Source organism: Nannobrachium achirus, assembly GCF_963921795.1.
Source record: "Nannobrachium achirus genome assembly, chromosome: 18".
NCBI classification, from domain to species: Eukaryota; Metazoa; Chordata; class Actinopteri; order Myctophiformes; family Myctophidae; genus Nannobrachium; species Nannobrachium achirus.
Genome location: NC_137825.1, coordinates 29895541 through 29907558, shown reverse-complemented (window position 1 = coordinate 29907558; position 12018 = coordinate 29895541). Strand labels below are relative to the sequence as shown.

Sequence of the window (12018 nt, the reverse complement as noted above, 5' to 3'; positions counted from 1 at the left end):
CGCACACACACGCACACATACACAATTAATGACTGAGTGAATCATAAGCAATACAAAATAAATTCCAACTGAAAGCATCAAAATACTTGGAGCCAGTCAGTGTGCATGTTTTCTGTACAGACGGTCGGCTCCCTTAGAGCAGGCTGCTTTTCACAGGGCCTCTTTGGCATATCACCACCAGTGCCATTGTGAAACTGAGTTCAGGGAGGGTGGCTTCGTCTGAGTGGTGGCGGAGTGTGTTCTTTCAAAGAACTGCCCTATAGAAGTGTCCTCTTCTAAGTACAGGCAGACGGAATAGTAAGGAGATACATTATTGTGGGCTCACTGAAAGCGGGCACACGTATGTTCTCCCAAATCTTTATCTATCAGAGTAAGTTTATTCTCCTCAAAACTTTGGCAGGAATGTATGTATGTATGTATGTAGGTGTCCCCAACCTACAGCCAATGGGGGACCAGCATTCCTGGTGATGTCAGCAGAGTTTGCTATATAAGAGCGTTCTTGGTAATGTCTTCATTAACAGCCTCTTGGCGTGCTCTGCTTGCGCACAAGTAGGCCATATGTGGCCTGCTTGAGCGTGAGGTGCAAGTTGGCACCTGCTTGTCTGCACTGTAGTGCCATTACCATTTTACGTCAGTAAAATGAAAGAGAGCATTGCCTGGGGCCGTGACACTTTTATACTATTATTTCTTGGCTTGGAGCGAGCCCACACTGTTTCGTAGGAACAGTATTTCTAGTGTTAAATGTAACCTTTATTTAATCGGGCAGGTCGGCTACATCCCTGATGTCATCAATATTAAGCCCATATCTGGGAATACCCATATATGGACATATTGTGTCAGTCTCATGTGGTCTGTCCCTTTTATGCCCATATATGGAGATCCCTGCTGTCATCAATATTAACTAAGCTCATATCTGGGAATGCCCATATATGGACGTATTGTGTCAGTCTCATGTGGTCTCGCCCTTAGGGCGTCTTCCTTGTTGTCAATAAGGACGACTTGTCAAGACGGCAGACGCAGGGCAGTGCTGTGTGACAAAGGAACTAAATGATGGTCTCCTGCTGTCACTCACCACTGCAGTGGTTCTCAACCTGTGGGTCGGGACCCCCAGGGGGGTCCCCAAAGTATTTTGTGGGGTCCCCAGATGATTAACTTAATGTGCAATGTTGTTTTCTCACTCAACAGTAAACAAACCAACATAAAGTTTAAGTGTATAGAGGGTTTCTGCACATTTCTAAAGTGACAATTTAAGGACTGTTTATACCTCTAAAATGACAAATTAAACATTGGCCAAATTGTCAAATATTAGAAGCAGAAATTGTGAAAATAGCCGATCTACATGCTCACAACGTCTCGCGTTGCGAGGCGTTGTGAGAATGTAGATCAGCTATTTTCACAATAGAACCGTGTTATACAAAATATAATGCCTCAACTCTTAGTGCTCGTCAGGGTGAGGGGTCCCCAGTTAAAATATTATTATTTTGGGGTCGCTGACTGAAAAGGTTGAGAACCACTGTACCACTGGCCCTTTCCATTTAGCCTCCAGAATACTTAAATAGCACCAAAAGTATAAGAAGAGACTAAGAGACTATTCATGGTCAGTGATACATTTACAGTATGCCTGTTTCCAGTGGTGGAAAAGGTACTAAAAGTATCAATACCACAACGTAGAAATACTCCATTACAAGTAAAAGCCCGGAATTTTAAATTTACTTGAGTAAAAGTACAAAAGTATTGGTATCAAAATGTACTTAAAGCACCAAAAGCAGAAAGTACTCTTATGCAGAATGTCCCATTTCAAATAGCAGATCTACAGGCACACAGCTTGTAGATTGGCTATTTTAAAAGGGCCTAAATGTATACAGGCTAAAGTGGTTAATGTATATTTTGTGATAATAATCAAAATCTACAATCTACTAACTAGTAACTAATGTTTTCCAAAAGAAAAAAGAAAAGAGTAAAAGTACAATATTTGAGATGTAGTGAGATGTAGTGGAGTTGAGGCTAAAGTATTTTTAAGAGGAAATACTCAAGTAATGTACAAATACCTCACAATTGAACTTAAGTACAGTACTTAAGTAAATAGTTACTTTACACCACTGACCGGAGTTATAAGAAGAGACTATTCAGGGTCTGTCATGCATTTGACAGTAGGTCTGTTTCAGCCTGGCTAAGTGAGCCTCTACTCTACCTTGCGTTGCAGGTCCTTGGCCCTGGGGCAGCAGTACTCGTCCCTGGGCTCCCAGCCCCTCCTGTGCGGCTCCATCCCTGGTCTGGTGCCCAAGCAGCTGCGCTTCTGCCGCAACTACATAGAGATCATGCCCAGTGTGGCCGAGGGCGTCAAGCTGGGCATCCAGGAGTGCCAGCACCAGTTCAGAGGCCGTCGCTGGAACTGCACCACCATCAAGGACAATCTGGCCATTTTTGGCCCTGTGCTGGATAAAGGTAGGTTCTTTATATGTCGTCACTGTTGGGTGGACCTTGTATGTCAAAAAACGTACCTTTCTTTTGTTATTATTTTTAAACTGACCTAAAGTGGCGAAAATAGCCGATCTGTGTGCTATTAGATCGGCTATTTCCGCTACTTTGTGCAACACTCATGTATGATGAAGCAGGGCTTTAATTTAGAAAAAACACATTAGATACGAGGTTTCTGCCTGACAGCTAGTGACGATATGTTGAGAAGATTAGCACAGATATAATGTGACAGATAGCTCTAGACAGACAAGACAGCCCTTTCCTTGGGCTTTTGCTGACTACCAGCGCAATTACAATAATATACACCTTTCCTGGCCACAGTGAGAAAAGAGTGCCGGTGCAAGCACTGACATATTATTCAGCTTTTACCAATCTTTACCTTTAACATCACATTTGTCTTTGGAGTCACAATCTTTTTGGGGGGGTTTCTAAAAAGAAGACAAACACTACAAGGAAAGAAGGTCAGTGCTGTAAATCTATCAAAAGTACAGCTGATACAGAGGTGTGTCAATCAGACACTGCGATGCTGGAGGATATTTGTTAACCATCTCAATGTCAACTGTGTCTTCTTCCCTATATGTATACCTAATACAAAAATACACAGAATACGATACACAGCGGCAACAGTAGCCGGGAGTGCACAGCTCGAGGCCCTGTGCAATCCCTTAGCATAAAGATGGGAGTTTGCGAGGGTTGCGAGTGTCTGATTGGAAATGAATTAGCCTCTGTGTGTCAGAGGGGAATGGGATCCGGGCAGAAATGGGCAGTGTGAGCCTCCTTGGCTCCTCAGTCAAATAAAAGGGAGAGGGGAGGCCAAATGAGATTACAGGCAATAGAAAAGGGCCGGGGGCTCCACTCATCCCCTACTGTGCATGAAGACCAGTGCGCGCCTCACATCGCCCGGCTCCCACGGACGCTCCATTCACACGCCCTTTTGACTCTGTCATGAAAACAGGCTGAAAGGGGATCTCTCCCCAACCTAGCACCAGGTCTGAACGTTGGGATAAGGAAGGCGAGAAGGAAGTAGGGATGGGACGATAATCGTTATCGTTTATCGTGATAAAAACACTCACAATAATCGTATTGTGGAGATTTACAGGATGAAAGGGGATCTCTCATCGTGAAATTGTCCTCCGTCTGGAAATAACGTACTTGATACAGTCTTTTTTCATTCTCTACCGAATCTCTCTGCCAAAGAACAGCCGATCTACAAGCTTGTAGATCGGCTATTCTTTGGCAAATGTTCCGCCCCAGCATAATGGATGTTGGGGATGTTTCGATTAATCGTGAATCGCAATTTCTTTGGTCACAATAATCGTGACATGACATTTTCATATCGTCCCAACCCTAGAAGGAGGAACAGAAAGGAAGAAAATACTGGACGGAGGGAAGAAAGTAAGGAAGAACTAACTGCTAGGGAGGGAGGCGCGCTGCGTGCGGACGGAGCTCAGATAAGGAGAGGGAGCCAGCTCCAGCCGCAGGCTCCCTCACCAGTGCGTCAGCTTTACCAGGGCATTGTTGGAGATGGTGGTGGCTGCCTGGGGAAGGCGGGGGGTTGAGGTCTGGTGGAGGTGGTGGTGGCAGTGGAGGATGGGGCTTGAGCTCAGGGTGTTGGCGGAGGGCTGACTGGTAGAGGAGGAGGATGAGGGGGTTTAGGGAGTTTAGGGAATGCCAGCTCCGGGCAGAGCGGGGCTGTGGGGGCGCGAGTCGCTGGATCCTTTGTGTGGGTAATACAGTGTGACACAAGGGAAACAAAGGCGGATTGATGGGCCCAGCAGGTAGCAGGAGCAGCGCTAGCCTTGGCTAACAGCCAGAGCTCCAGGGGCCCTCTGCTCACAGGCCCCTGTTGTGGACAGCCGAGTGGGGCTTGCCAGCACGAGCTGGGACGCCCCAACATTAGGTGTGTGCTGGGCCCTGGGTACTTTAACTGTTGAAGAATAGCAGATATACAAGCTCACAGCGTGGCACCGAGAAATGATGTGTATTTGGCCACAGACCCCATCTCAAAATATTTAGTTCCAGGGACCCCCCAAGAAGCAAAATGTTCGCTTAAAAAATATTTGCACACATTTTCATGACTTTTCAAAAATAGCAGATCTACAAGCTCGCAGCGCGGCTCGGTGCTGTGCTGTGAGCTTGTAGATCTGCTATTTTTCAATAGCTAAAGTATAAAATAACTAAGGCCCTCCACCTTGGGCCCTAGTAACTCAGTCCCACTTCCCCCCCCCCCCCCTCCCTCCCTTGTGACACCCCTGGGTGTGTGTGTGTGTGTGTGTGTGTGTGTGTGTGTGTGTGTGTGTGTGTGTGTGTGTGTGTGTGTGTGTGCAAATATGCATTCACTGGAGATTTGAGGTCTGTTTTGATACCATGGATGGACCACAGTTAATACACACTGATAGTAGGCTTCATCTAAAAAGCATGTGAATATATTTATATAATATGAAAACAGTTACAGAACAGCACACACGATTTATCACTAGCTGTGCTCCAAAGACTGTATTACATTTGATGATCCTAGAAGCACATCAGATCAGTCATCTGACCTTTCACTCCATGAACTATGTGTCTATGACCCTATTCAGATGAGCCAAACAATGAATCAGAGACTCCCGTTGCATGAGCGTCAGAAATCCAGACACTACATGCCCACTGTTACGTAGTCTTATTTTTTGGAGCTGTGTGGAACACAAGCTCCCTATACGTGGCCTTGTGTGTGGGTCTGTCTGTCTGTCTGTCTGTCTCCGTCCGTGTCTGTATGTAGCCTAAACTTCGGCGCGTAACTAGTGCCGCACCATTTACGCCACTCGCGCAATATATACATCAAAATGTGCGGCTCGGCCGGGAATGGTGTTCTATTACCTTTCGTTCCGATCCGCCTTACCATGCCGACGTAATCGGCAAAAAACGACGCTTAATTGTCCCCATTGACTTATAATGGGACAATGCAAGAAATCACTTTCAAGTATTTTTCTCTCGTAAACCATAGGAGCTACAGTTTCAAACCTTGGAGAGGAGATTCATAATGATTTTAAGAATGAATAGAAAAATAATTACATCACTCGGCCTCATGGTGGCGCTATAACGGCCCACTTTACGTTTTGCCCCGTAACTCTTGAACCGTAGATCGGAAAATTAAAATTCTTTTTTCCCTGGATTCCTTGGGTCAAGACGCATCTCCCCATATAGGCCACGCCCACACACACACACACACACACCTCCACTTCGAACAGAGGTTCGATTTTTTGTCTTACAGGCGCTTGACCTCTAGTCCAGGGGTCTTCAACAGGGGGTCCGGGACCCCTAGGGGGTCCTCAAAGTTACTACAGGGGGTCCTCCAAAAACGTTTTCTCCTTTTTTATATTAACGATTTGAACCCTAGAGCCCATATTCTGAGAACTTTATCCAAAAATAGCAGATCTACAAGCTCACAACGCCTCACGCTGCGAGGTGTTGTGATCTACACAGCTTGTAGATCGCTATTTTCGGCAAAGAGCTTTGGTGTAGAGGGGAAAAAGAGCAGACTAAGTACAGAGTGAAAGGTCAAGTTTTTTTAAGTAATGACGGTTCAAGTGGTTAAATATCTGAAAATTGACACAAATCCAAAACACACTGATGATGGTGCTGTTAAACAATGAAACTATATAGAATCTATGAACAGGTTGTGGAGCGACTGGGGTAGGGTGACCATATTTTCAGCCACTCAAACCGGGACGCAAAACACTGTTGCCTAAAACTGGGACCCTAAAAGCAATGCGCACGTTACCGCGCACGCGCGTGCCCATTCTCTAACGTTCGTGCACGCGAGGTTAGGTGAGCATGTTTTCATGAAAAGAACATGATAAATGTTTATGCAACCACTGAAAACAGCTACGATTATTTTAATTCTGGTGAAAACCGGGACAATTTTGCAGTGAATGTTGAAAACCGGGACATATTAGTGTTTTAGAGATATTTGTCGGGACACCGGGACACGCAGCTTGAAAACGGGACTGTCCCGGGTAAAACGGGACGTCTGGTCACCCTAGACTGGGGGTCCCTGCTTCATCTCTCTCTCAACTAAGGGGTCCTTGGCCTGAAAACGTTGAATACCCCTGCTCTAGTCATTTACTCTTAAAATTAGGGCAACTAGGGAGCACAGCTTGGGAGCACTACTCCACCACATGTTCTGAAACAGTAGTGGGACCCCTCCCTACAGGGATGTGTGTGTGTGTGTGTGTGTGTGTGTGTGTGTGTGTGTGTGTGTGTGTGTGTGTGTGTGTGTGTGTGTGTGTGTGTGTGTGTATTGGCATGCGTGCGTGTTCTGCATGTGTATAACAGAGGTGCTGAAGTGAAATGGGTGAGCCACGGTAAGTGTGCTGCGATTGTGAAACAATGGTGTCTGGTTACATAATAAGCTGTTGCATTCAAAGGTGGCGTAACTCTATCCCCCGAGCACATCAAACCCCCCACCACCCTCCCACCCCCCACACACACACACACAAACCACTCTCACACTCAAAACAGGCCGACGTATACTGCTAGGTTTCACCAGAAGGCCTTGGGCTCTGAACGGCGAGATGGAGGGAGGAGGAGGGTAACATTCCTGAAACACAATCCAGATGCAAAGCAGCACACCTCGAGGATGACAGGAGGTCACCGAGATCCCACCGAGCGCTAGGCCTCGCTGACACGGCCACAATGGACTCATGTCACTGCAGGGATTCTCCTATAGCAGTGTTTCTCAAACTTTCACATTTCAAGGTCTCCCCTCAACTCTGACGGGGTACAAAACGGGACCAAATGAACCCGTTGGGGTTCATTTGGTTCCATTTGTACACTGTCAGAGTTACAGACTTGTATGGGTCAATTTAGACCCCCATAAAGGAACCCACAGAGTTCCTGGAATCCACTTTGAGAACCACTGTCCTATAGCACTGTGTCACCTCACGGCTGACCACGATATGGGAAATGCACTGAGCAAGATTGATATAGTACTGTGACTAGAGTGGCAGGTGTTTCGATTGTTGGTTAGGTCATTTTGATCAGAACTCATTTCAATTGAATTTTAAGAGCAGGTTTGTTTAGGTGTCACTTAGAATCACACCTACAGTACAGTTACAGTGGCAAACTGTGTCATTAGCACTAATCTCTGCATCTATCCATAATGTTTAGGCACTGTATGTTTTTGCTAGAAGATGAAAAATTGTGTGAAAGGGTTTTTGCCCGAGGGCATCTCTTTCAATGTTGGCAGCAGTTTGCTTGTTTGTTTAACAAAAGACTGACATCTCTTTATCTGTCTCTCTCCTTCTCCTCTTTCTGTAGCAACCAGAGAGTCTGCATTCGTCCATGCCATAGCGTCGGCAGGGGTGGCATTTGCGGTGACACGTTCCTGCGCCGAGGGCACGTCAACCATGTGTGGCTGTGACTCCCACCATAAGGGCCCGCCCGGGGAGGGCTGGAAGTGGGGTGGCTGCAGCGAGGATGCCGAGTTCGGCGTGCTGGTATCCAGGGAGTTTGCCGATGCCAGAGAGAACCGCCCAGACGCTCGTTCAGCAATGAACCGGCACAACAATGAGGCAGGGCGCACGGTAAATACCATGGGCCATACGTGCGAGGCACTGTAGCTCCGTTGGATATAATCTTTCACAGAAGTTATCAGTGTACAGGTCTTTTAACCTATCATGGCATGGCCAGACTAATATCACTGTGTAGATATTAGTCTGGAACATCGGTGTGGAATAGGGGTCTTCAAAAGGGGGTCCGGGACCCCTAGGGGTAATCAGAGTTACTAGAGGGGGTCCGCCACATCTTTGTGTGATAGAAACCTTTTGTTCTATTTTCTTTATATTAACCATTTGAACCCTAGCATCAATATTCTGAGAACTTTAGCCAAAAATAGCAGATCTACAAGCTCACAACGCCTCGCAGTTGTAGATCGTCTATTTTCGGCTAAGAGGTTTCGTGTACAGGGGGAAAAAAGCAGACTAATTACAGAGTGAAAGGTCAAGCTTATTAAGTATTGACGGTTCAAGGGGTTAAATATCTGAAAACAAATTTACATGAACCCAAAATACACTGATGATTGTGCTGTGATTGTGCTGTCAAACAATGAAACTATATGAAATCTCTGAAAAGGTTGTGGGGGTCCTTGCTCCATCTCTCTCAGTCTCAACTAAGGGGTCCCTGGCCTGAAAACGTTGAAGAACCCTGGTGTGGAAGATTAATTTCCAAGGGCAGGTTACAAACGTCACAGCAAAGAAAATCCCACTTTGAATTGTGGGCTCTAACTGGTCACTCACAACTCTCACACTGAAATGTGACCAATCTGCCAAGGGCAATTATTACTTGCGCCAGCAGAGTGTGCAAGTACTGCATTCGGTTGTGTATCTGACACGTATCTGTTTGTGTTTACGCCCGTAGCCAATCAGGGACTAGCATTCCTGGTGACATCACCATCAACAGCCAATGTGGGACCAGCATTCTTGGTGATGTCATCATCAACAAGTGCAACCTGATATAAATAATAAGGAGCGCTCTAATGGTGCAGAAGTAGGCCATACGTGGCCACAAGTGCACAAAGGCACAAGTTGGCACCTCGACAGAGTGCAGTCTAGTTTTTTAGCTGTGGTTTACTTTTAACCGTGGACCCTAGTGCCAGTATTCTGGGCTGAACAAGCTCACAATGCATTGCGAGCTTGTAAATCGTCTATTTTTGGCAAAGAGATACAGAGGGAAAAAAGGAGCGTACCTACAGTAGTATACTAGTATAGAGCCCTGGGGTCTCCGGTCAACAAAGTACTGTATAAGGGTTTAAGCGGCAACACATCACATCGAGAAGAACACCCACATGGTTGACTGTGCGAGGTCGTCACGCGTTCCTCCGCGAATTTTGTGGTTCACAGCACTGTAATGCCTCACATTATTCAGTCAAGCTCAGCACATTATTACACAACAAATTAATGTAGGAAACACCCTATGCACACCCAGCCCTGCGGCCTAAGCAAAGGTTGAAAGCATGGGCGATGTACAGTGAACAATGACCCGACTGTTTTGGCAAAGGAATGGAATTATCCGGTAAACATTACTCCTTGACATTACCGATTGTGCTGTGTGACAGACAAGGATTTCGCCGTTTGACTTGCGCCCACATTTCTGTGAGTTTCCACCTGAAAAGTAGCACTTCACTTTGAATGACTGCGTAATTACTGATCTAAGCAACAGCCGCCCCCCACCACCCACCTTTCTCCCCCCCCCCCACACCTTCCCTTTCATGCCTTGCATCCCAATGAAAAATTCCCTGACAGACAAATAACCCGAGTGAGTTGAGGGGTGAAAAAAGAAGGGAATCAGTGCGGTCTTAAACCATCACTGGCTGCTGTCACCGCAGGGAGAAAATACCCAGTGTGGCGCAGCTTGCTGGGGGGCGACTGGGGGGATCACACGGCAACAACACAGGAGCAGCTGAGGAGACCACAGGAGCTGCACAACCAACAACCCACGTCACCCACAACACCCCTCTTCTCCTCTCTGACCTCCTCTCTTCTCCGTCTCTAGCATGATCTCAGCCACACCACCTGGCTCTCTCACGCTCCACTGTCTAAATCCCCTGGGGCTCCTGGGAGATCTGACCTGCCGACTGACTATGACGAGCTCCTGGAAGTGATGTCACAGTCAGACACCCCTCTCCACCAACTCTCTACCTCATCAACTCTGCCCCACCCCACCCTTGACATACTCTCTCTCATCTCATCGGTGGCACAAACACCTGCCTTCTGCCACGGCAGCTCGTTGGGATTTCCGCAGCTAAATGTAACAGGCAAATTCAAGCAGAACCAATTCCAAGAAAGGTAGACATTGCAGTGGAAGAGGATTCGTGGCGTGAGCCTGTGAAGTTCAGAGGCAATTAACAGCAGCAACCACAGGGCCTCTGCTTCTCTGCAGTGTTACTTGTGAACGGCAACCAGTGGGCGCATTTTTCTCCTAGGCCTGGCCGGGTGGTGGTGCGTTGTTCTTCTTGGCCTAGTCGGGTGGGTGTTTAGTGGTTTTGTTCGTCCACATTACCGAATTTCCTGTAAATCGCCAACCATGAAATTCAAACAGACCCTCACTCGGCACAGATTTGCTCGACTTCCCCTGTGGTGTTGAGCAGAATGGAGAACCAGATCAAAGGCAGAACACGGCTAAACGACTGGGTTTATACCGCCAGCCAGATCTCCATTTGTCCCATACACGACACATATAGGAAACTGTCTATAGGAACGTTCTCAAAGAAGTGCAAATCCACACTCGCTCGAATTTTTTGTATTTTTGGTAGGCCTATTAGACCAAGGTTTTCTGTAGATGATGTGGGCAGAGACCAGGAATACTTTCTCTCATCCACAACCAAAGCAATCAGTGCGAGATAAGAAAAGATTTGCATTTTGGAAATGTGTAAATCTGACTTACAACTGCAGATGTCATATGACTAGGGCTGGGTACCGAGTGACAAGGTTTTTTGGTATAACAGGTAAACTGGTGAGTTTATGGTACTGCAGGCACGGATGCCAAGCAGGGAATTCTTATCTCACTTGTAGTATTTCTAATCTGCCCCCATGTGCTTCTTTCAGACCATTCTGGACCACATGCACTTGCGGTGCAAATGCCACGGCCTGTCGGGCAGCTGCGAGGTGAAGACGTGCTGGTGGGCGCAGCCCGACTTCCGCATGCTGGGCGACTACCTGAAGGACAAGTACGACAGCGCCTCCGAGATGGTGGTGGAGAAGCACCGCGAGTCGCGCGGCTGGGTGGAGACGCTGCGAGCCAAGTACGCCTTCTTCAAGCACCCGACGGAGCGCGACCTGGTGTACTACGAGGGCTCGCCCAACTTCTGCGAGCCCAACCCGGAGACGGGCTCGTTTGGGACGCGCGACCGCGTCTGCAACGTGTCGTCCCACGGCATCGAGGGCTGCGACCTGCTGTGCTGCGGCCGCGGCCACAACACCCGGACTGAGAAGCGCAAGGAGAAGTGCCACTGCATCTTCCACTGGTGCTGCTACGTCAGCTGCCAGGAGTGTGTGCGCGTCTACGACGTCCACACGTGCAAGTGAGGACCGCGTGGCCGGGGTCAGACTAGACAGAAAGACGGACAGATAGACAAACTGCTGGACTAAAAGTGCTGCCCCCCCCCTGCCCCGCACCATAGATATACCTCCCCATCACAGATATATATACACACACTCCCACTCTGCGGTACACCTAGAGTACGCATACATACATGAGCAGACATCAGTGGGTAATAGCACTTCTGTCCTGGAACTATTTTCTTGCGTGGGTATTTGAATGAAAGTCCACCTTCCGCAGAATCTGCCTTCAGAACCATGTGTGACGACAAAGTGACAACCAGCAGGGTCTGTTCCCGTTAGAACAAGAAGCTTGAGTTGTTCCCCGATTCATCTTTCCATGCAGCATCGGGCCGTGAAACCCTCCCTCCCCCTCCCTCTCTTTATTTATTTCCCCCTTCTCCATGCCAAACGTGCAACGGTTGTGGGCACCTAACACTTTTTTTTTTTACCTTGTGAGAGT

At 47.5% G+C, this 12018-nt stretch overlaps 1 protein-coding gene across 1 annotated transcript in view; it reads left to right on the top strand.

Annotated features, from left to right (window-relative positions):
* The window catches only part of wnt3 (wingless-type MMTV integration site family, member 3), a gene marked incomplete at both ends in the record, with an annotated part of 44109 nt that extends 32566 nt beyond the window's left edge, over window positions 1-11543 (top strand). The window contains 3 exons of the mRNA XM_080747843.1: window positions 2204-2445; window positions 7780-8045; window positions 11064-11543. Of these exons, the coding sequence (XP_080603969.1) occupies window positions 2204-2445; window positions 7780-8045; window positions 11064-11543 (988 nt within the window). The remainder of the gene's footprint in view (window positions 1-2203; window positions 2446-7779; window positions 8046-11063) is intronic.
* Between the last annotated feature and the right edge of the window lie 475 nt (window positions 11544-12018).